The sequence below is a fragment of the Leptonotus elevatus genome, chromosome 1 (genome assembly GCF_054856555.1).
Source record: "Leptonotus elevatus isolate MCC_2025b chromosome 1, RoL_Lele_1.0, whole genome shotgun sequence".
Lineage (NCBI taxonomy): Eukaryota > Metazoa > Chordata > Actinopteri > Syngnathiformes > Syngnathidae > Leptonotus > Leptonotus elevatus.
The window spans coordinates 30,475,834-30,501,182 of record NC_141239.1 but is presented as its reverse complement, the minus strand read 5'-3'; the positions used below and the strand labels follow the sequence as shown (position 1 = coordinate 30,501,182).

At 40.6% G+C, this 25,349-nt stretch overlaps 1 protein-coding gene across 1 annotated transcript in view; it reads right to left on the bottom strand.

The window, feature by feature from the left end:
• Positions 1-25,349, bottom strand: part of grin2ca (glutamate receptor, ionotropic, N-methyl D-aspartate 2Ca) — a 69,934-nt gene that overhangs the window by 33,549 nt on the left and 11,036 nt on the right. Inside the window, exon 2 of the mRNA XM_086090663.1 lies at positions 10,028-10,460. Coding sequence (XP_085946789.1) covers positions 10,028-10,444 — 417 coding nt within the window. The 5' untranslated portion in view covers positions 10,445-10,460. The remainder of the gene's footprint in view (positions 1-10,027; positions 10,461-25,349) is intronic.

Sequence of the window (25,349 nt, the reverse complement as noted above, 5' to 3'; positions counted from 1 at the left end):
TCTTGGCTGCTTCCTCCTTGATACTTGCTCACGGAGTTGGCCTCTGCACTCTGCTTCGTAGCATGCAGTACTGGTGGCTTGCCAATTTTGCGCACATAACACAACAAAACTTTTCTTTCAAAAATAACACAATTGGCACACTAACATCAAATTGCAGATTTGAAAATGTTACCAAGACAGTCGAGTTGAGTCTTGCAGCCAAGCATGATCTGAATCCTAAGATTGGAGGCATAAGTTTCCAGTCCCGAAACTCTGGTCATTTCTACAAACAAATCCGCAACTGCTTTAAGATGGCGGCATATACTTGCTTCTGTCCTAAATGAAGTTGACAGGTCAAATTAATTTTCTACGAAGTTGAACAGCAAGACCCTGCGTGAGTTGAAGAACTCTTCACAGTGTCTGCTAAAATATGCATTGTATTTTTTTTTGGGGGGGGGGGGGGGATATAATTAGACAGCCTTTGTGACCTGGAGGCATATCACTGGCCATGTTTACATGTCGCCATGTAATTCAGATGAGAATGAATCCGAACGGCCAAACGGAATGAAAATGCTCCATATAAACAACTCAATCGGAATAAAAAGGCTGAATCTGAATAGAATTTCAATTGGATTAACAGGGGAGGGTTATCCTTTTTGCCAATCCGAACGAGCGTCATGTAAACAGTTTAACCGGAATGGCAAGGTTGCGTCCAGTATGCGCATGCTCTGTCTTGACATAAATGCATCATGACGTCATTGTTTCCTTTCCACCCATTAAAATGGCGGCGTCTTGACAAGAGCTCGCCTTATCAATCTGCTGCGTCAATAAGTGTTAAAACCATCAGGCTTGATCTGATGTCAGCAGCAGATTGGAATGGATCACGTCGCATATAAACAGGTGACCAGTCTCCATGTAAACATGACCATTGTGAGCTTTGGCTTGAGACAACACTTATTGCCATATCGGGCATAGGAATAACCAGATCTATACCGCGAAGTAGCCAGTCATCTGGTTTTAATATGATGCTGACCACAAAATATCCCAAAATCACTGTTGGGCCTTCTTCATTGCCTTCCTGAGCGCAGTATACCCTTTCAAACTCCCCTGGACCCTTGCGGACTACTCGTCCAACAACCTAGCACGGTTAAATCACTCGTTAATAACCCGATCTTAATCCAATTACAGGTAGTATCACCCTTAAACAGCATGTAAATAAACTTCATATTAACCAACTATAAAGCCAATTAGTGTGACTTACAGTCTAACCACTGAAGCAGTGGATGTTGGTTTTTGTTCCGAAGAATTGAGCTTTTGGATCTTGTTTTCAAAAAGAGCAAGGAAAATATACCTTTATGACTGAGCTATTGATTTTTTTTCTTTTTTCAATCAGTGAAAATCTACATTTTGAAAGATATCTATATACATATGGCCTAAATAAGTCCGTTGTCATAAGGCAGAGATCAGAATGTTTGATTGACAATTTTACTGATTGTGGAATGATGCTATTTTACTCCGAGTCATGGCTAGACTCCAAGCACATTCTCTCCTCTTTAGTGTCAGACTTTCCGAGTCTCTCTTGAACGGTTGTGTTATAAAACCTGTCGGATGATCTTGACCTTCTCCTCTCTGGGGGGATAAAAGCACTCTAGCGAGTGGGGGTCCTCACAACTGGGGCGAGAGCGGGGTCAAGTACCCCGAGACTGCGAGCGGGTCTGTGATCTTGTTGCGCCTGGCTCCTCGGTGTCCTTGAGAGGCCGCCCCGGTGATGTATGAGCATCTTATGAGTCCCGACGTCACAGCTAAATCCACCCGCTTTCTTCACTCTGCTTGGTCCTGGGGAAAAAAACTATTATCTCCTTCTCAGTCCCTTTCAAGCACCACCTGAGAGAAATGCAAAGATCAATGTCTTCCAAGTATATATTGTACAGTGGTACCTTGACTTGCAAGTTGGATTCGATTCGCGAGCAAGCTCTCAACTCATATATCAAATACATTTTGCAAATAGAAATGCCATAAATCCATTTCAGCCCCCTCAAAAACAATTTGTTGTTGTTCTTGATTAAGAGAAATCAAAGAGGATATAAAGAAATCAACTTTTATAAAGTGTAATTAGATACAAATGTTGGATTTGTGTGTGTGCTGCTAGTTAGTCTGTGTGAGCGTCTATGCGTCTATAAGTTGTGGCTTATAGTAACTTCTCGCAAATGTTCTCACTTTGTATTCATATGTTTGGCTGTTCAATAACAGGCTGAAAGTACATTCTGTATTTAAAGCTCGCTCATAACTCACATTTTGCCTTGTAACACAAGGAGATGCAAATAAATAAATATAATTATAAAAGTTGAAAAAGAAAAATTGACTAAGTGGCGGCTTATAACTCAAAAACTTGTTGGGGCACATGTAGAGATGAGGATTAAAATTTTTTTAATTTTTTTTTGTAGTACTGGTTCCCAGTAGTTTGATACCTATGAATCAGTTGTTAGCTACCTTGATGAGTCTGCTGATGGATTCATCGCAGAAAAAAACAAAACTGCATTTTGATTGGGGCTCTGCCACTGGTGAGGCTGATTAAAGCAACTCCTCTCAGCCATGATGGGTTCCACATCACAGCGGGAATGATGGAAGAGTGAGAAGAAAAAAAATCCAAATCCAGAACCTGCAACATCTGACGCTCTCTGGAATTTCTCTGGAAGTCGCAGTTTCTAAAATGTTGGTTTCTGTAATTGTGCAGAAAATATTTCACAAAACCAGGTCAAATGTTCTTGTTTTGTATTTTTTACATAACAACTGTTAGTTTTACATCTGAATTTGTTTTGGATGAAGATGAATGCTGAAGGAGCACTGTAATTATTCTCAAATGTGAGTAGCCAAAGTGTCATGCATTGGAAAATTCTAAATTCAAAAATCCAATGAGAATAAATGTTTGCATATTAAACAAGATCTGATATCATGGCAGGAATGATGAACGTTAGAAGCTCCACTTTGACTGTTCTCAGTCTCAGTGTTTAAAGTTGTTGTATCAGCTATATTTAAAACCCCAAATATTTTATTTCCTTCAGACCATAAAAAGTGTGACGGAACACTCTTCAGAAGTCAATGTACCACTGTATTAGATTGCTCATTTATGTCCTAAAACTTCCATCAAATTGGAAAATGGGAACTTTATCTTGGCTTTTCATTCATCTTTGCTTAATTAAAACTGCCATATTTATATCTTCCAAGCGTGCCAGTACAGTAAATTAATTTCAGTTATCAGTGAAATGAGTGTAAGCGAAATGCCACCAGAGGCTGACTCGTGCACATCCGTGCGTAGCAGCGACAGTGCACAATGCACTTTATTACCCTCACGGGTCAGAACGTGACTCTTTGTCAGAGCCAAGCTTCTCACACAGTCAGTCAGACTCCGTTAACACAAAGTTGACGGATAGCACGCTTGCACGACAGCCCTGGGGCATCGCCACAGGCCGCCCAATGTGCTTTGAATTTTAGCAGGGTTCTGTCACTAGCCCCTTTTTACGCTGCTCTTTTCAATTTCGATTTGATTCAATTCAACTTTGTCAACAAAATATAGATTGCATCTAACAAGAAGTTTATAAACAGTACGAATGCCTGAAGCCGCACCAGCTGCAAGAACGCGCATCGTGGCCACCTCACAGACAAATAAATCAACGCTCCTACTGTTACATCACTGATACACAGAGTCTCAAATATACTCATGAACTACGAGTCCACAAGAGGTAGTCTGACGTCTGTTGAATTCAAGTGGTATCCACATCTATTTCTGCGACGCTGTTATACTGTAATCAAACCAATCAGGATTCTCCTCGTAGTACGCATGGAATGTGCTAGATTATGAGCATAATTCCATAGTCCAGTACAGCGAGATGCACTTCCACAGGAGCTCACAGTAATAGTCCACAGTCCTAAAGAAGATTAAAGCCATTGAGTGGAGAGCTTAGCTTCTCCGCGCTCAGATTACATTTACAGTGGCGAAAATGTTCACGAGAACTCTTTTCATCCCGTGGACAAACTCAACTTGTGCCCCACAGGAGACGCCTTCAGCGCCCACCTCCTCACGTTTAGTCTGAAGACTCCCTCGCATACGAAGAATCTCTGCCGCTCGCTAGGTTAGCGGCCGTCGGACCTGATGAGGGTTAGACAAGAGCGGTGAAGCGGCGATTATCTGCAAACAGCTGTTTGCGGGACAACCAAACAGCGCTCTTATAAGTCTTAACAGGGGCCATATGGAGTCACTACCTGCACTGAAACACTTTCATTTGGCTGAAGGTGACTGGAATGACTCAGGTTGCTCTATTAATAGACTCGGGAATGCGTCCAAAAAAAGCTAAAGGAAAGCGGAGATTGATATCAGTTGGCTTGGAGAGGCTTAAAAGCACAATGAAAAATAAAATGGAACAGAGCAATGACTAAATGGAGACATGGCGACATGACTGCAGTGCCGCCATCTCCGCCTGGATTTCTTTGAAGAATGACTTTCGGCTGCCGCTCTTTTACCGCGACATATGGAGCGACTCCGGCATCCTGCTTGGCCCACGTCACCGAGATCCCGCCCGGCAACCAGAAGCAGACGCACGATTCCCTGATCGCTTGCCATGGCTGGAGCTAACGCAGATGACCAAACTGCGGACGAGCTCTGAATTGGACCACAATGAGTCTCTGTGACAAGAATATACATAGTAACAACTAACAACGTATTATAATCAATCCTTAGAGTGAGCTCTTTCTTGGACATACACACGTCTTGTGTGTGCCTAATAATGTCGTTTAAACTGGTGCAGAATGGACGTTTTGCAAGATTAAAAAAAGATGTACAAAAAACTTGGATCCACATCAAATGGTATTTTTTTCTGCCACACTGTGCAATCTTATTTTAGAATCACTGAAGAATCAAAATGGAATAAAAACATGGCCTATGCGCTGCAAGTAATAATATTGAAAAGTATGACAATAAATAAATGATACTGGCGGCCTCTTTTTCAGGCTATTGTTATTCTGCCACGCTTCTATTTGGTAGAACAAATATAGAGCAAAGAATCCATGCGAAATGACTTAAATTTAGTGTAGAGCTCAACTGAGTGTCTCAAACTCTGTGTGGCACACGTTTGAGTGGAACAAATCCTCAAAACTTCAAGTGTGATCGTGAGGAGGTGGAGGATGAGCCCAAGTCATGACAAACATGGCGTAGACATTGACAGAAGCTCAGCCTGAATAAACAGTCAGCGCGGACCATATTGGCTCAAAACGGCGTGTGCCAAGATTGGTGCCCAAGCTTTTCCAGATAATCATCCTGACATTTGGGGAAGATTTTTTTTTCTATTCAGGTGCTGCCCATTTTGAAATTCATTCCTGTGCCCATGGCTCACCAATTGTCATTAGAGCAATGTTGCAAAATTGCCCACCTGGCAAGCAGTTTTTCTGTCTCTTTTGAGAAACTTTATGGCCGGCACACTGCTTCAACGAACGGTACAATTTACACTATCTATGGAAAGTTTCTCAAAAACTACATCACGTAAGGCCTGTCTCTACCACCGCCGAGAAAACACCAAGCTCCTAGGGCAGGCATTTGCGCAAAGCCAGGGAAAGTCTATCCGCAAGGCTGCAATGGGACTTAGCATCAACAAAATCTTGTATCAGAAAATACTTTGGAGTGTAAAATGTGAAAAGAGGTGTGTCTTGAGGTTATTGTGTGAATCTATAGCTTGTACATAATATCGTAAACAATGAACAATTGCAAAGAGGATTATCAATGCTTACAGTATTAGTATTGTGCCAGAGCAGTGAATTTGAATTGAAAATGTAGTTTCTGCTTTTTGCTTATTGTCAAAGCATTTTTTCAGTAAAACAGTGAAAATGAGAGGAACCTTGAGCATTTACTTTGCAAGTCAATTTAATTGTGTGCGTTCCTAAATTTTCTGCGTGCATCTCTAAAATTTTAAATCGGAAGTCAACCTTAATAATTTCTTGACAATAATATGTTACATGTGACCTCACTAGTCTAAGCATGTCTTATATGTATATACAGCAAAATCCAGTCATTTTTATGCGGCCATTTTACCACTTGCTGTCGACTAAAGATGATATACCAGTTGCTCAGGTCTCAGGCAACGACCAATCACAGCTCACCGGTTTTCTAAACCTGAGCTGTGATTGGTTGTTACCTGAGACCTGAGCAACTGTGATGTCATTTTCACTCAACAGCAAGTGGCAAAATGACCGCCTTATGATTTTGATAAAAACTGCTGGATTTTGCTTCTTTACTCCTATTCCACTAATGCAATCTTACCAGAATACCAAATTTAGACTAGTGGGGCTGCATAGAACATATTATTATTATTGTCCCCCACTTAAATTCGGTTTAAACTTTTCTACCATTTGAATTTTGTAAGATGTGCTTTTACAATAGTGCAGAAGATGGCTCCAGCAGATTTGCGGATGTGGGCACTGCTGTCAGTTGTCAATTCCCGTCAATGACTACGCCCACCTTTCGGCGAGTGCACAATGACGCGAAGCCTGAAGCAGGTTTACGTCCGTCTAATGTCCCTACAGATGGTCCTTCTTATTTTGTGAATTTTTGTGAGGCTTTGCTAAAAAATCGTAAACACTCGGTGAATGGTGGGCTTGGTCGGGAATTGACAATTGATGGAAGTGCCCACCTCTGCTGATTTGTTCATTTATTGTCACACCTGGTACATGATAACCCAAGACAAAAGATGACACCTGCGTGTTCCACTTTGTTAGGAGCTTTAAACGTATCACTGCATGATGTATATGGCAGCAGTTAGCGTCCCTTTCTGGCTAATTACTGCAGAGCGGTCCTATTTCATCTTAACGGCCGCCTTTGTCGCAGCGCGCCAATTTCTTAATACGCCTGTTTGCGTGCTAATGTATTCCGACCGGGTCACACCTGGAAGAAAGGCGTTAAGGACGGAGGTGAGGAATGGGAGGCATTAGAGGCTGAGAGACATCCCACCCCAGAGGCCAGTGCGAGGACAAGGTTAACCCAATGTCAAATGGATTCAGTGTTCCATTCCGTGCAGAATAGAGCGGCAGAGCGGTAATAGTATTTTTGAGAGAGTGTCACACTGTGAAAATTAGGTATTTTGTTGGACACAAGCGTATAAATGTGCATAACGGGGTCCTGCTGGGGTGAGGCAAATGTGAGCAAATCCAATCAGGACAATTTAATTCAAGCGAAACAAGCAGACGCTGAAGTCTACAGCCATGTTTTGCTGTTAATTATTCACTAGATCATTTGCTGCTAGAATCGTAAATTTGACAAGCCGCAACAACATGACAAATCACAACTCCAAAGCCACAGGCAGCTCATTTTAGTGGGGTAAAAATGCATTTAATATACGAGTAAATGAAGTTATGAGCTTGTTCATAGAATGATTTTAATTCATAAGTCACAATACCACTGCATTAAAGCTTTAAACTATTAATTTAGGCAATTATAAGCATTTGGAAGGGTCAATTAATTGTCGATTTTTGCTCTTCGCATCCGGGCTTGGTCTCTAACCCTTGCAACTATGGAGAAAATCGATGTACAAATACTTATTTCTAAAACAGATACAGTTCCTTTGCACCATTCCATTTATTCGTTTTTCATTCACCTATTAAAGTGAATTGGAATGCTTTCAATTGTTTCATGTTTTAATAAAGACAAATAGCACTCTAGTGCATGAAAATATAATAACAAATGAAAAGATATAAACTTGTTTCATAAACTACAATTAGTGTTCATACTGTGGTATTCATGTGCTACATGGTGTGCCTTTAAGGGGTGTGGCCAAGTGAGTAACATGAGGAGCTTGGGTCGGATTGGTCAGATTGTCCGATCTCCGGCATGAGATGTGTCTTACAGCAGCTCCTTGCGAGTGTTTTGTATCATCATTTTGTATTGTGTGTTTGACTGTCCCGTTAAATAAATACATTAAAGGGCATCAGCAAGTGTGGCTCTCCTTGCCCACATGTAAGGGCATTTTGACTCGTCAAAAAAACTACGCTAAACAAAGAGACAAACAAACATAAAATCAAGCAAGTGATTGCTCCTAACATAAAAAAAAAAAATCACAAGTTGTCACACTTAAAAAGTCACTGTAGTTTATTTATCATAAATTTTCTCCTCCCGACATGATTTCCCTGGCGTGTCAGAGGACTGGAAATGTTAGCGACACGGAAGCCATTTTAAAAGGATTACATGTGGACTCCAGTGCTGAGCCGCCTCACTTTTCCACTTCAACTTCTATGATTGCCGGACTACACTCTTGAACAAGTTTGTTGTGCCTCTTAGAAGCATACAACATGTTTGTGTGTTATCAAAGTCATGAAGCTGGGCTTCTCAAGTTTTGTGGAGCAAAGTTGGAAAAGAAAGTCATATTTTAACAAGTAACAAAACTTTATTCTCATATTACGCTTGTTCTTGGTCCAAAGTTATGGAGGGAGAAGTCATTTGTTTAATATGTTTGTTTTATGGTGTGCTGGTCCTCGTATATGTAGTTATATACAGTGTTGGTGTGCCAGGGTTTTATGGCAAATTGTTTTGCCCACCAAGTTACAGCTTGCGAAACCCAATCCAAGAAAATGACAGAATCCTCGTCTACATTGAAGATTTTGACCCTGAAAAGTTGTCTTGTCGTACGCAAAGTCATGTAAAGATGACAGATTGTACCGGTCTAATGTCCATTTTGGCTGAGCTAATTAGCACTCAGAGGACTGGATGTGAGATAATTAGCTGTTATTTCATCCTCTGTTAAGGGTTGTAATTATCCTTGACTGAGCCTTAGGGTGCGTTTACGTCAAGAGAATGTGAGCTTTGCTTTCTTTGCGATAAGAATGTCAACTTGAGAGCCGTCTTAAAAAGTTTGCACGTCAAAATGCTGATGGCACGTAAACGAAACGAGTGTCAACGACTGAACCGTGCTGGAGTAAATGAACTGGACAGCAAGATTAACATGAGTCAGATCTACCCTGACAAAACAAAGGTCAGAGGAACCTCAGCAAGCTCGTTCGGACTAAATGAACCGACCTCCAGTCGACTGACGTGTGTCATTCAAGTTGAGGTCTGCTTGGCTTTCAGAAAGGTCTTCGGTTAAATTGAATTTTAAAAAACAACTGCATAGGGATTTGGGTTTATATTGAGCCATGGACACAGCCGGATGCAATCAGGCACTTCCACTTGGGTGAGTGATATGCCTGTGGTGGACTCTTGTACTTCCTGTTGGCATTTTTGGTTAAGGTTCTAAGCATTGAAATTTGGGTTCAACTTGGGCTATCGACCGAATCGGATGCAATCTGTTTTCTTCTCCAAGTGTGTGGTTCAATCTACGTTGCTACTTTATACTTTGTGTTGACATTTTTGGTCATAGTGATCAAAGAAAAGCATTGGGATTTGGGTTCAAATTGAGCCGTTGACCTAATAGGACGCAATCAGGCAACTTCCAATACGGCTAACTTGAGTCTCGTCGGGAAAGACTTTCCACTTCCCCTGAGTGTCCCCTGACATGGACTTCTACTTTCAGTTGGTATTTTAGGTTGAGGTTATTAACTGACAGCATTGGGATTTCGGTTCAATTTGGGCTCTGGACCAAACAGGACAGAATAAGTTGCCTTCGCCGATTGTTATTCTGACCCAAACATCCCCTGTTGGCATTTTTCAATACCATTATCAAAGGACAGCACTGGTTTTTGCGGTTAAAATGAGACAAAAGAGTCACCCTGGACTCACACGCAATTAGGTAACTTTAAGAACTAGTGTTAGCTTGACGATAAAAAAAAACCTATGGGGGGGTGGACCTTCGACTTCTTGTTGGTATTTTTTGCCTTAGTGGTCAAAGAACAGCACTGGGATTTGGGTTCAAATTGGGCACTGGAACCAGCAGGTCACAATCAAACATATGCTAGCTAGCTATGCTAGCTATATGACCCAAACATCACTTTCTATTTCCTGTTGGCATATGTGGTTACAGTGATCAAGGACAGTGTTGGGTTTGTGCTCAAATCAGGATAGTAGCCTGGTTCTGACCTTGTACGGCAGGACGACGGCCGAGCCTCCACTGATCCCCACGATGGGTACGCCGGTCTGAGTGGAAATGAAGTCCAGGATTTGGGCCACGGCCTCTGAACCCACGTTGTCCTCGAAGACCACGCCATGGACGCGGTTGGTGGAGAGTGTGTCACAGATGCGGGTGAGCAGCGCTCTGGGGTTGGTGTTGTTCACCAACACAGTGATGGGGTTCACCTCCAGAGGCAGGTCCATGAAGTTCTCGCGACTCAGCCGGCCCTTGATCTCCGACTGGTAGGCCGAGCCGCTGAAAACCACCGCCACGTTCACGGCGGGCGCCGGGATCCCGAAGGGCCGGCCGGAGCAGCGGGGGGTGGCGCTGTAGAGCAGCAGCAGCAGCGGCGGCCACCACAAGGAGGCGCTCAAACGAACGCCCATCTCAGTCACCTACTGCCTGCAGGGACAACAGAGGCGACTGACATTAGATACATCGCACTTTGTTAGTTCAGTGGTGTGACTGAAGAGTATTTATTTGCAATAAATGACGTATCACATTAGTGAATAGTCTTTTTTTTTCTTTAAGGTGGCATTGTGGAGTTTAAAATGTTCATCTTAAAGCTTTTGTACATGATGCATGCTCCACCAATGGCCAGGTGAGTACAAAGAGCCCTGACTTTTTTACTTTGATTGTGCCGATCAGCTTGTATCTTCCCTTTCAGTGTGGAGTGTTCAGGGCCACCACGACACAGTTTCTTGGGGTGGGGAGGGGTGGAGTGTTTGAGGGTGACGTCATGCTCGTCCGCGCAGACATTTAGTGCTAACGTACGACATCATTGAGATGGAAACTGCAAACACGAACAAACAAACAAGAGGTCCGATCTCCGAGCACATCCCAAACTCCAGTTCGAATTCCAAGAAAACTGAAGAAATGACAAGTTTATTCGAGCGCACGTACTCTCACGCGCGCCATGCACGAGCTTGACACAGAAGTTGCAGTTATGCTTTAGGCCAGTTGGCAGTTGCGATTAAAAAAAAAAGAAGACTAACTCCCCAAAACACCTTTAAGAAACAGATGCATTTTTCATTGAGAACAAAGAAGTAGCAATGGTTTGGGGTTGGGTTTTGGTTAGTTTTGTTGTTTGTTTTTGTTCTCGAGTTTCTTTAGTCTACCATGATGTGTGTTTTGTTGTCCTTAGCTGTGTCCAAATGTGCGCCCTACTCCCTATATAGTGCCCTACTGAGGTGTCACGTCATTTTGTAGTGGAATGTCCAGGGAGCGAAAATGTAGGGCACTCAAAATGATCCACAATGCACTCAACATTTAACATTGATGCTCACTCAACCATGCTGATATAGATCAATATGCAAAAATATGGCGCTGGTGTTGCATAAAATATATCCTACAGAAATAATTGCTTCGTTTTAGTTTTAATAAAAATAATGCATTATAATTATATAGCGCTTTTTTGGACACTCAATGACGCTTCACAGTGGTTGCATTATTCGTGCGCTCACACGTTCACACTCTGGTGGCGGTAAACTACTTAAGTAGCCACAGCTGCCCTTGGGCAGGCTAACGGAAGCGCGGCTGCCAGTGTGCGCCTTGGGCCCTTCTGACCGTCACCAAACATTCGCACCTTTCAGACACCAGTGAGAGTGGCACTGGAGGCAATGTGTGTAAAAAGTGTCTTGCCCAAGGACACAACGTCACATGATATGGGGAGAGCGGGGATTGAACAGCTTACCTTCCGGTTACTAGACGGCCATCTCTACACCCTGAGCCACAGCCGCCAGTTTTAAACAACGAAGGAAATAAGGTATAAAAAAAATGTAATTCACAATAAATCGAGATTTATGCACCGGTGCGGCATGACAGGTACGGTGGTCACGTGATATGTGAAGAGGAGAAAGTAGTGAGCTGGCTGTCCGAATCGCCAAACAGAATGAAGGCACTACATATTAGGCAACTATATAGTGCGGGGCTATGTAGTGAACGAGGGGTTAGGGCAGGGGTAGGCAAGTTGGTTCCTAGAGAGCCGCAGTCATGCATGTTTTTGATGTCTCTCTCCTCGAACACAGCTGAGAGTCTTTTGCAGAACGTAATGATGAGCTGACGATTTGAAAGACCTTTGTTGGAGGCAGGAGACACCGAAAACATGCAGGACTGCGGCTCTCTAGGGCCGAACTTGCCTATCCCTGGGTTAGGGGATAAGGGTGGCCATTCGGAACATTGAAACGATCAATTCATTTCAAACTACTGATTTACAAAAATAATCAATTTTTTGGAACGTTAGAAACATCTCCCCACAGCGACATCTGGTGGCCAAGTAAAATATTACAGTCAAACAGTAGATCAGTGTTGCCAGCTCCCCAGTAAGGAAACTAACTGTTGGTTTTCTGTCATCACCTAATTTACACAACTGGCATCCGGGCTGTAATTGTAATGGAGGCCATAAGAGATATCATGGGAAACAAAAACTGAATAACCCCCACCCCGTCAAAATAAGTATAGAAGTACAAATGAGCTTTTTGTTGCTGATACTTCGTTTGTTTTTAATTTGGCCTCTCAACATGACTTAATGCTTTGATGAAACCCCCAGTGCTATCACAAAGGCATGTTTTCCAGACTTCTGTTAAAATGACTTTAATATCGTAATATTATGACTATCTTGGAAACATATGACTTTTTTTCTTGTAAAATGATAACTTTTGTTGCCTTGCAAAATGTGCGCTGATTTTTGTAAGGTTACTTTTAGTCCTGACAAAATGCGGCTTTGTTCTTGTAACAACTTTTTAACATGGCAAAATACATTTGAAAACTCCTTGTTTTGTTGAAAGAATATGATTATTCTCTCATTAGAGTATTTAACTTTTTATCCTGACAAAACATGTATTTGTAAGTTTTTCTTCAGGGAAATGTATACAATTTTATACAGTACGTCTGTTCTTGTAACTATTATGATTTTTTACTTGAACCACAAACCCCCAAAAACGCCATTGCCGTAATATTACAAATTCTCTACAAAATATTAATTTATTGAATCGTCACAATTTGTTTCTGAAAAATAGTTTCAGTGCATAATCGTTTTTTTTCCTATGGTATTTAGCGGTACACATTGCATAAAAAAAACCCAACCGACATTAGGTTCATGAAGGGCTCACAAAAAAACAAAAAAACTAAACAGTTTGAGAATCCCCGATTTAGTTGATTTGGTTGTGACCATGCGCAAATGACATAATTTATGACAACAAAATATGCTTTGCACCAGTGTGTAGCACTGTTAAGCATAGTCACTCGTACACACATTCAATTTTAGAAAGACAATATACTACATTACACAGTGCAGGGAACAATGTGTAATATTGTAAGAAATAAAAGTACGTAAAAAGACATGTTGCCCCATCCTGAAGTCAGTTTAACTGTAAAAGCAGTCGTTTCTCTGTTGTGTTGTGCAAATACGCAGTTATCCACACCACAGCTTGTTGTCTTATTTTAGCGTTCCGGCGTGGCTCGTTGCGCCGTAACCGAGAGGCCATTAACGGCAGCTCAGAGTGGTATTTTTAGAGTGTCGGCCGGCGTGCAGCGTGGGGCCGATGACCGGCGCTCTTAGGGTGGCATCTGCCGCCTCGCTGCTGTTGCGTTGTGTGCTCCAACACAACAGATGGCGGCCAGTGTTTAATGCAACAAATGGAGAACAAGAGGATTTGTCGTCCCCCGCGCCAGCCCACTCTCTCGTGACATTATGCTTGAGGCACTTGCTTAATTTTTCAGACATAATCTGCCAACGGTCTACTTGGCGGTTGTCATGAACTGACACATTATCACAGGTTCACAAACTTTTTGGGTTCCAATTTGGGAAAAATTCTTCCAAGTAATCCAGACTCAATTACATGTAGCTGCCATGTGTACCTGGCCCTGAATACCTTATGGGTGTAAAAAAAAAAGTTGCCTAACGTCAAGAAAAATGTCATAATGTTACAATTAAAAAAAAAGTTGTAAAATGTTTTCAGGAAAATCAAAGTTGCTATCTGTAATGTTTACAATAACAAATCTTGTAAGATTACAACTTTTTTAGAATCCAAAGTTACAAAAATAAAGTTTTTTTTCAAGAAGATACATTTTAAACCCTTTCTGATCAGATATGACAAGAAGCGATAATCTTTTGAGAAGAGCTGTATTTTAGCAAGAAAATAAGTTGTCACCTATACTAGAACAAAGATGCATTTTGTCGGGACACAAATGTGTAATTTTATGAGAATGAAGTCAGATTTTTTTTTTCTCAAAACAAATACGGATTTTTTCAGAATAAAAAATAAACCTTTTGAAAAGAGTCACTTAAAAAAACAACCTATAATTGGAAAATTTTAATTAAACAGTGTGGTTAAATATCACATTAATTCAGTAATTATGAAATACAGTACTTAAATATGTTGGGTAGAGTTGACCTAACATTTCTGATTACATTCTACAACCAATTACTAATCATAATTGGGTAAATATACTCACAATTTCCTATCATACTACTACTCAAAATTAAATACTGTGTTTGCCATAACATGTTATGAACGACAATAAATTATCACATTAATAAAGGAGAATGAAATTATTTAATCACAAACAATTTAGTTCACAGTTTTCATGAGTGCGACAGTGAGAAAGCCTACGTGGGTACGTGCAATAAGTATAGTACATATGTTAATTAAAATACTTAGTAAAAAAAAGTATTAAATAGTAAAGTATTTCACGTAGGTACGTACTGATTTTAAAAACGCTTACGTACACAACGTAACGCGGTCACCCCTCTCTGACGGTATGTTATAGGAAGAACTTCCCTATAACTGCTATGTGTTGCCAGTAGCCCTGGATGCAGCGTGCAGTTCGAGGCGTGCCTCAACGTCGGGTGGACTTAAACGTTTGACTCCGCCCACACGTACTTTTCAAAATGGTTTAAAAAAATTTGTTCCCAACAAAATTTGCAGATTTAATGATGCGCCGTCTTTTAACACATTATGGAGCATCGAAAATTAAAAACACTCAAGCCTCAGTCAGCCGGGGCGGAGCTAACTAAACAGTTTGAGGAAGAGGCGGAAGTGCAGTACTACATGTCCTCAGCAGATAGCGCATCCCTGGACGGTTGAGGTTAGTATTTAGGTTTCGGGCAGTTTTTAATTTCCATTGTTCAATACAGTGTTCAAAACATACTGTAATTATCATGTGGTAGGATTAGGGTTAGATTTAACAACAAAGAAAGAAAGATAGCGCTTCGAACGTCAAAAATCCGTGTGGGCGGAGTCAAACATTTCGGTCCACCCGATGTTGAGGAACACCTTGAACTGCGCTCGGCATCCAGGGTTTACTCACGTGTTGTACTTGGCAGATAAATTGTTTGTGAGACCAACTACTGTCGTGGTTTTATAAAATAAAATGTCAAACATATTAAAAATACAAGCAGGAACACATCGAAGTAAAAATCTGCGTTTATAATTGTGAACAAGTAAGAGTGATTGTACTTTTTAGACATGGTTTGTGCCATCAATTGCAGTGTACAAAATGGAGATCACTCTGATTGGTTGTTTAGATAGGCAATGCAAATCATGCTCCACTGGGCGGAAGACTTCTGCTGGCCGATGACGTCAAGCTATGGAAATGATGATCATGTGCGTCTGTACGTTTTATTGAGTTTTTATCGGTTACACTTTTTACTGTTCCATAATAGGTAGTGTAAGTTAAATTTACCCTGCATTTGATCATTCCGTTACGGTCTAAAGTAACCAGGTACATTTTAGATGATTTTTGTGGATTATATTTACCTCTCTCCAAAATAGTTTTTTACAAGAAGGAAAAAATCGGTAATCTTGACAAGAAACAACATTTTTTTCTCAATAAAAAAATCCTAATCCGAGAATGTTGCTTTTTTTTCCCCAAGATAAAAATCTTGCAACCTTTTCAGATCATATTTGTTTATTTTCAGGGTCAAAATGAAAGAGTTGAAAATCTATACGAGATCAAACATGTATTTTGTCAGAATACAAAGTCGAGGAAATGTAATTTTTCCAAAAACAAATCTGATATTTTTTCAAGAAAAAAAACTAGTAATCTTTTACAAGAACAAATATGCATTGTCTGGATAGAAAGTCTATTATTCGAGAGTAAAGTCTTGTTTTTCCACAGTAAAGTAGAAATGTGGTATTCAAGTTTAACCGTTGAAGGAAGACATTTTAACAAGTGAATTTATTCCTGTACTGTTGTGTTGTTAAAGCTCGCTGTCGCCCGGAGGTCAAGGGAGTTTGAGAGCCACGACTCTTTACAAGCTGTAGTGCAAAAAAATAGGTTTCTTTCCTCGTTGGTGGCTGCAATTTTTAATTACTCCCCTGAAACGGCCAAGTCGGCCTTTCAGCTAATCCAAGCTCTTTGTGTGACCTTGCTAATGGACTGGATTTTGCAGCACTAAATGAATTTATTGCTTCCAAAAGTCGGATTGCGTCACTGTTGGTCTTTATGGGAGCAGAGAAGGCGACCCCCGGCGATGTTGTTGCTGCCTTTTGTCAAACGTGTCAAAGTGCCGTTGGGAGTCCCCAGGGGAGCGTCGCTCCCCCGTCAGAGAGACCCGATCCAGCATGTGATGGAGTCCCAGTGGGGTGAATATATAGTAATCCCGCGGTAATCCCCGTCAGGCGTCACAGCCCCTGCGGCTTGATTGTAGCGTATAAATTTATCAGGAGATTTGGCAAGAGCACGAGGCTGCATGGAGGCCGCGTAGTGAGTGGAGTGCCACGTTGTGTCGCAGCACGTCGGGAGGCACTACAGGATGAGATGCAGCGAAACCAAGAGCAAGAAGAAGAAGCGGACGTCCTTAACTAAACTACAGTGATAGTAAAGAGAACATATTACCTGTCATTATTGTTGTGTGCCCTGTTTGCATATGTTGCTGCTGTGTGTGTTTAGGATACTAAATTACGTTTGCTGATCAATGGCATTTCACATTATATGTTCACGTTAAACTATCAGATTTATGCTAGATTAAATGATATTGTTTGATCATTTTGGCGTTCAAATATGCAGTGGTACCTTGACTTGAGTGTGACCGGACAGTCTTCTTGGCCAATTCTTTTGTCGTGAGTTGTGAGCAAACATTTTGAGTTACGAGCGCAAAGGTCAAACTTCACAAAGCAGCGGTTGGGCAGAGAGTGAACCATTTTGAAGAGGGCAAATGCTTGCTTCAAGATGCTGAAGGAGCAAAACTTCAGTGAAATGTTACTTTAAAACATCAAACCAAGAGAATTGCACATGTATTTTTAAGCAAACACCTCATTGTCAGACCAAAGTACTCGAGTTCAATGCTAACATGCTAAAACACGAGATAGGCTAACGATATTAACATAAATGTTAAGGAGCTTTATCATTAAGTAATGGATACTTAAATACACTAAGGTGCATGTACACATGTACAAGTGTATTCAGACCCTTCCCATAAACGTACCTACAATCAAGGCATTTTAATACATGGCACAATCATTTCATGTCAGATTAATTCCTTCCTGTAAAACAGGCTTCCCCAATCCTGGTTCTCGAGGGTCGTAGTGCTGCAGGTTTGAAATGTTTCCATCCAACACACCTGTAGGATCGTTATCAGGCTTCTTCAGAGCTTGCTGATGAGCTGATTATATGAATCGCTATGTTTGGAGGACGGACACATCTAAAACCTGCGGTACTACAACCCCCGAGGACCAGGATTGGGGAAGCCTGCCTTAAGCAATTGCAGATACAGTAAATAGATATATGAGTCTGGACACTTATCCATTTCATCCAAAAGTAGGCCTACATGTGGAATTATAAATACTGTTGTAAAACACAGTATGTATACAGCTGGTTGGGTCTCGAACTATCAAGCGACCCTTGTAATGTATTTATTGTGTCTATGAAAGCAAAAGCGGTGAAATTCCTCTTGGATCACTTGTGCCATGTAAAAGGCAGATGCTTGTGACGGAATGTTTGTCTTGTTGTTTGTAATGTACTCAACCTTTGTGGTTGATCTATAAAATGGAGAGGATCATAACGGGAGTAAACGTTGATGTCCGCATGAGACATGAGGTGCTTTCAAATACTGCTTACAACAGTAGGACAATTCAAACTCAAGTTAATAACTACAATTATCCAAACAATTGTGGTTTTCTAACAATTTACTGTTAAAAGACGGCATACAAGAAAAATGTCTCTGAAATCACTTCGCTATTTTACTTAACTACAATGAATAGTCCATCAGGTCACTTGTGCTACAATAAATTAACAAATCACTGGGCTTCCATTCTTTATTCTGCAAGTTTTCCCATTAAATAGTGGTTTGGGATGTCAAAAGCTGAACATTCGTGGAGATTTTAGATTGTCAGAAGGCCTAAATAACAAACAACAAAGCTTTTGGTGCCATAATACTGGCACAGTACTAGATACAGTATATATTGATATATATAGTATGTGCACATTTTTATTTGTATTTTTGTGCGAAACTGTAAAAAAAAAGAAGAAGAAAAAAGTTCAATTCTTAAAAAAATTATCTGAAGTATTGTAGTTAACCAAGTCCGGGCTTTGGCATCCCTGGGTGGAATTTGCATGTTCTCCCCGTGCCTGCGTGGGTTTTCTCCAGCTACTCCAGTTTGCTCCCACATTCCATAGACATGCTTGGCAGCTTGATTGAACATTCTAAATTGTCCTTAGGTGTGTTTGTGAGTGTGGATGGTTGTTTGTCTCTGTGTGCCCTGCGATTGCCTTGCAACCAGCTCAGGGTTTCACTACTCACAGGCAAACGTATATTCTTTATCCTCTGCAAAAAGTGAGTAGTTTTAACTGCAGTTTTTGAGCAGTTGCGACCGTCTATGCTACACCAGGAGACACTCAATGAATGCATGAAATCACAATGCAAAAACTGCTTAATTCTTTCCATTCTATTTAATTATGTTACTTATTACACATTAGACTGCTATTGTTCTTATCAATAAACATGCTTTGCCACTAATTTGGAGAAATGTGCAAGCCAAATTAAGAAAAGGCGCTACTAAGAAGTAAGTAAGTGTCTTTTAATAAGTTTAACTTTTCTGAATACATTTAAATGTGTTTAATGTGTATGGGAGATCTCTATAGCTTAAATTTCCACCTATTGTGGGTGGGTCTGGAAAGTTCTGTATCCCCTTGCCTCACCATTGCACCTGCGAGAAAAATTGTCCGTCAAAGTCAACTGTAATTATTGGCCGGCACGCGTGTAGTGACGATGAGCTCTTGTCACCGAGTTATTGATGACTCATTCCCTGTTTGGTTTAATTCTGCATCCGCTGTCGTGTTCGACCTTCACGCATCTGCCTCAACTGTTTGGCCGTCTTGATTGAGCGTGTGCAAGGTCGGGAGCCTTTTAAGCATTTGGACCACGTACCACGCTCGCCCGTCAAAGGCATTAACCCCCAAACTATTCCCGTGCTGTCGCAGCTGAAACATGGATAATGTCATTGCGCAGAACCTTCTTGTTTCCTGCTGTGTCTAACTGCCCATCAATACATACAGTCAAACCCAACTTCACAAGCTCAAAAAGCCAAACGGAGTCGGCAAAAAGGCTCTCAAGAAGCCATACCTAGAAAGAACGTTTCATTTATAAATAAAATGTTGTGGTCATGGGTCATGAACTAAAGAAATTCTCCCTCCAAGCCAATTTCACTTAGCAGCATGAAATTTGTTAGTCATGTTTTTCACGAATAGACCAATAAGGATGTCTCAAGATGCTATGCCCAAAAAGAGATTGCTTCATTTGTAAAATATTTTATTTTGTCTTGAACTCAAAACGGAGCTCAGCATTTACAAAATTCAGCCCCGTAAGCCAATTTCAATTAGCGACACGAAATTTGGCAGGTACGGTATGTCTACCATTAATAGACCAAAAAATTTCAGGTGTGTGCTGAGATGTAAAAAACATTGGCTCACAAGCACCCCGGAATCTTTAAAAAAATTCATCTCCAGAAACCAGTTACAAGAAAATTGGTCGGCATCACTTTCACGAAAAAATGTCTCAAGATTTTGTGGCCAAAAATAGATTGTTTCACTGCTCTTTAAATCACAACTCAATCAACACGAGTCTTGTATTATAATGATCGTTTTCATCACCATGTTTTGTCGCAGCCGTTTCGTGCCGAGCAAGGTCGCAGCGTTTTTAGCATGTTGACCACGTACATGGCGTTTCTATCTCCCCCCGCCAAAAACATTAACCCCAAAGGATTCCGGTGGCTGTCGCAGCTGAAACACGCACTAATGTCATTGCGCTCGCTCCCCCGCGGTAACGACTAATCAGGTTAGCAGATGATTTACAGGGCTACTTACGTGTAAGTGGACACCTTCCCACGCATATTTGACGCCTTTTTTATGGATGCAACCATGTGACGTGACTGTAAAGGCAGTGGTAGGAATTCAGAGATTATTTTGGAATATGGTGTTTCCTCGCCATATTCAGGTTCATCGTTCATGCCCCGCTGTGTCGCACAGTTTTAAACAATTGTTTGTTTGTTTTTACGAGTATTTAAGTAGTATTTACTGTGTACTTGTGAGTGTTTGTATGTGTGGCTGGTCCCTGTGCGTGAAAATTGCAGTTGTTTAAAAGTTTATAGCTACCGTAACATTGATGCTAATTGGAAATTAGCATCAATGCTATGGATGGAAATGAGTCATTTCCATCAGCAGCCCATCTATAGTGTTTCATATTACGTTGGCATCACGCTCGTGGACTTTTGATACGATCTGCCAAATAGCGGGAGCAGGAACGCTGACCCGTGATACAGTGGAAAGGCATGTGTCATGTGTACCAACAAATGTGATAGAAATTAAAATGCTTCTTTTTTTCTCTGTATAAATTCCTAATCCTAATTCCTAATCTTTACACCAACAAAGACATATTTTTGTCGGGATAAACTTTCATAATGTTATGAAAATAACATAATAACATAAATAAATATTTTTCTACAACAATCTCATTTTTTAAATATATATTTAGTGGAAGGAAGTAATTTTAACAAATTACATAAATTGCAATAACGTTTACAGTTTTCCCTCGTTTTTCCACTGGGGTTAGATTCTAAAAAATACCCGCAATAAATGAAATCCGTGAAGTAGTTAGCTTTATATTTTACATTTATTATACATTTTTAAGGCTCTAAAACCCCTCACCACACAGTTTATACAGTTTTCTTGAGGCATTTACATTTTCTCACATTTCTCATGTTTAAACATTCTCAATGTCCTAATGTCAAAACCTTCATAAATTTTATTAAATTTGACCTTACTGTAAAAAAAAACTAAATGCATTCAAAATTGCACAAAAATGTTTTGGTGAAACAGCAAGGCTGCGAAAAGTGAACCGTTATAAGTATTATAGTGAGGGAACACTGTATTCGCACAAAACAAAATAGGATTACAGTATATTTAAAAAATAATATATATATATATATATATATATATATATATATATATATATATATATATGTAAGTATATGTATATAAAATGACTTGTTTTCCTATTGTTTTAAAAAACCCAACTTCATCACGCAAAGGTGTCATTATGTGATCATATATCACAATCACAAAGGAGCTTTTAATTGTCTCAAAACAAAAGTAGGAAGAAGTAATATGTTTATGATGTTTATTTCATCGGTGCGCCGATCCCTACAAAATAATTTATTGCAAATTATTTTGCACACTCCCAAGCTATGGCTGGCAAGACCCCAGTTTCACAAGCACTGCTCTAAAAACTCATTCATGAAGCCTGACGAGGGGATCAAAAGTCAGCCGGGACATCCCTTTTTGAAAGCAAAGATGCATGACCACCAGCGGGCCAGCGTGGACTCGCTATTTTGTCGAGCATGAACTCGGGACGGAAATAGATGGAAGTCGTCGCTCCGTTGTGCTTTCATCTCGCTCGCCCGCCGCACAAATTTCATGCTTTGACAGCAAGCGACACTTCATGAAAGTCAGCATCGTTAAACGTACAAATTGAAAGGAAAAAAACACGCGGGAGATTGAGGGTGCACTGTTAGGATGAGGGAACACATTTCCGATTTATTTGTATATTAAAGCCATACTGGTATTGAAGTCAATACTGAAAACCAACCAGCTTGCGTCTCTTTAATAGCCAAATGATAAAAATAGTAAGGACAAAAGGTTGTTTCCTTGAAGAGATGGAAGCATTTCTAAGTTTCCTGTCACTTTCCTGACACCAATGATAATTTTTCAGTTTTTTTTTTTTTTGTGTGTGTGATCTAATCCTTGGTTGTAATTATATTTGGCTTATTTGATGTTGATCCAATCTGTCCTACAGGCAAAGTTAAATTGAGCGACAAGGGGACAAAGCAGACTTGCAAACAACATTTTTTAAAAATCATTTCAAGTCGTATATTTGGATGTTGTATTACATCTCATCCTGTTCCTTTTTAGTTGAGTCCAAATCAAGGTCAAATTAGCATTCATAACTCCCAATACCCAATCCAGTGCATTATATTTTTCATTTATGGTCTGATAGTCACATATAAATGTGTGGTTCAAATTTGATATCAATCAAGGGCAAATTGGACTGCTAGAAATGCCCCAAATGACCCTAAGATGGACGTTTTGAACCAAAATGTCAGACTTCCTGTGTCTCTCCAAGCAAGACTTCTTGAGACTTTTTTGGTAGGGTGTAGTCATGATTTGTGGGAAAACAAGCTTCTTGGGCTGAATTTTTAAAAACGTGTACTGTATGTGCTACTGAGAGTATTTGGTGGCCATGCCTCCTAAAGAATAGAATTTTCACCAAGACAAACGGCAGAGGTGCCTCGCGACGTATCAGATTGAGTGCTCTCCCATAACATTGCTGGGAATAAAAATAATGGAAATGTAATCAGAGGACATAGTTCCTCACAATGCTTCCATTTAGTATCTGAGCGTAGCAGCAGCGATATTGTCTCGTCCATTCAAAGCGCGTCGATAAAGACTGAAGGGGAAATAACTGCTGAGGTCTTATGTATATTTATTGCGTTGGAGGAACTACTGATAGCTGGAATTTTTGATAAACCTGACAGGCAAAATATCAGCCTGCATGTTATCTGCTGGCATAAATTGAATATTGTTGATAATGTGAGTGTGGTTTCATATGGACGGAAGCGCAAATCTTCCTTCTGGAAATTTGCGTTAGACTGTTGAGGAGACGATGTGTCCTTGGGAACCCCGTTTTAACTTCAATGAATATGTTGGCTTTTGGGGGTCACATTTTTTTCAAGTGTGTGTACAGTACTGTACCGGGTCTTGAATGCCCAAAACTCACTCAGAAGCAGCCACTGAAAAGTTAGAAGAAATAAGACCCCAACACCAGTTTTGCCTGGAATTTAACAGGAAGTTAGATAATATAGCCAATGGTACTCAAGTCACCATAAATAAATCTTACTCACAGATGACCAGTATCGGCATTGGCAGCATAAAAACCTGATCGGAGCATCTCTGGATTGACACCTAATTTGATGAACATTTCTATCATGGCTGGACACATGAAAAAGTGTCAAGGACCTATGCCAAAAAGTGAAGAGGAAGTTAATCATTTTGGTGTGAAGTGGACATTTTGGCAACATTCTCAGTAGTGCCCTTTCTTTGAAAAATAAATAAAAATCAACCACCAACACCAGTTTCTCTGATCATCATAAAATTTGGTGCTCATGTTTGTCATAGCAGGATGCATCTCCAAAATGAGAAAAGAAGTCAACATTTTGGATTGAAGCCGCCATTTTTGGGGAGGGGGTAATTCTAAAATTGGAACGTTTGGGTCTAAAATAAACCATATATTGTTGGGTGCAACATGGTGAATATATGATGAATCATTATGAGGATTTCTGAATGCTTGAATCCCCCCCCCCCTGACATCATCTCCTGTATTTCCTTTACAAAATTGGGTGGACGTGTAGGATGCATGATAAAGTCTGCTGGACCGTTGTAGGAAACGCAGCAGGAATTCATTGATTTTGGTTTGAAGCCGCTTGTTATCAAGACAAACTGCTACGAGCGAATGCACCCAAATCAGCCTCAACCGAGGCAGTTATCCTAGACGGATGGGGGACACAAAATTGCAAAGCTTTTTTTTTTTTTTTTACTTCAATTTCAAAGATTGGCCAAAAAAAAGAGGGCGCAAGAGGTTGCTCACCGCTTTACTTTTGTTGCTCTATTTGGCGGGGGCGTACACCACTGCTACTTGATATTCCGCTGTTTCCCCACAAAGCTCCGCCATCTATTATTGTGACCCACTCCATTCAGCTTGTCTATTTCTACATTTGATGATGGCTACAAAACACAAGTGCCATCAGTCGATGAGTTGCGGCTGCGGTGTCAAGTCCCGATCCAGATCGTTAATGTGAAGCTGCGACGGGGAAAAGGATTTCTTGCCGAGAGCCGATGTGTCATCGCTGCACCCCGTGTTTAATGGCGTCTTTTATATTCCGGGCATCAGGCCTACGCCGCAGTTGTTTTAACAATGCGCACCTGTCGCCCTTTCTGCTACATGATCAATACGGCCGAGCATGGATCGGCAGCTGGTGGGGTCATTCCTCATTGATATCTTGTTGCTATTTAATGAAAACAACCTGAGAACAAAAAAACACCTTTGCAAAGGTGCCACTATTTGTTCTTCTTCCACTCAACAATCTATTATGGGACACTGGTCAACCTTTGATTTGTTTGGATTTAGAACCAGCGTAAAGGGAAATTAATAACGTTTGAAGGAAATTTGTTATTGCAAGTATACATTTAAGTTTGTTTTATAGCAAGTCATCAAACTTGCTGTCAAAAACTCAAATTCCTCACAATTTAGTGTTGCTCATCTGTCTAGTATACGTAATTCAAATTTAGTAGCAATCAGACACCCTCTCTAAGAGATGTTTATCTTTGAAGGGGCCGTCAAAAAACAGGAAAATCCAAAATCAGCCTCAAACTAACATGGCAAGCTTCCCTTTTTTTCTTTTTTTTTTTAACATATGGATTCTTCAGACGTTTATGTGGGTCTACTAATGATGGACATGTTTACCGTATTTCATGGGGCCATGTGAAACTGAAGATACATTTTTATGCTGCATTCGAGGAAGGTCGTAAGCCTTTTTCCCGACTTCGCAAGTGGGATTTCCGAGTTCAAGGGGACGTTCCCGTACACACTTCCTGGTTTGAAGTCGGAAAAGTCCGACTTCCCACTTTCCTCGAATGCAGCATAAGACGGGGGTTGCAATCATTCTTCCTAAAATGGCCATTACAAACCAAAATGGCGGACTTCCTGTATCTTTGGCCATTAAGAGCTATTTTGTTTTG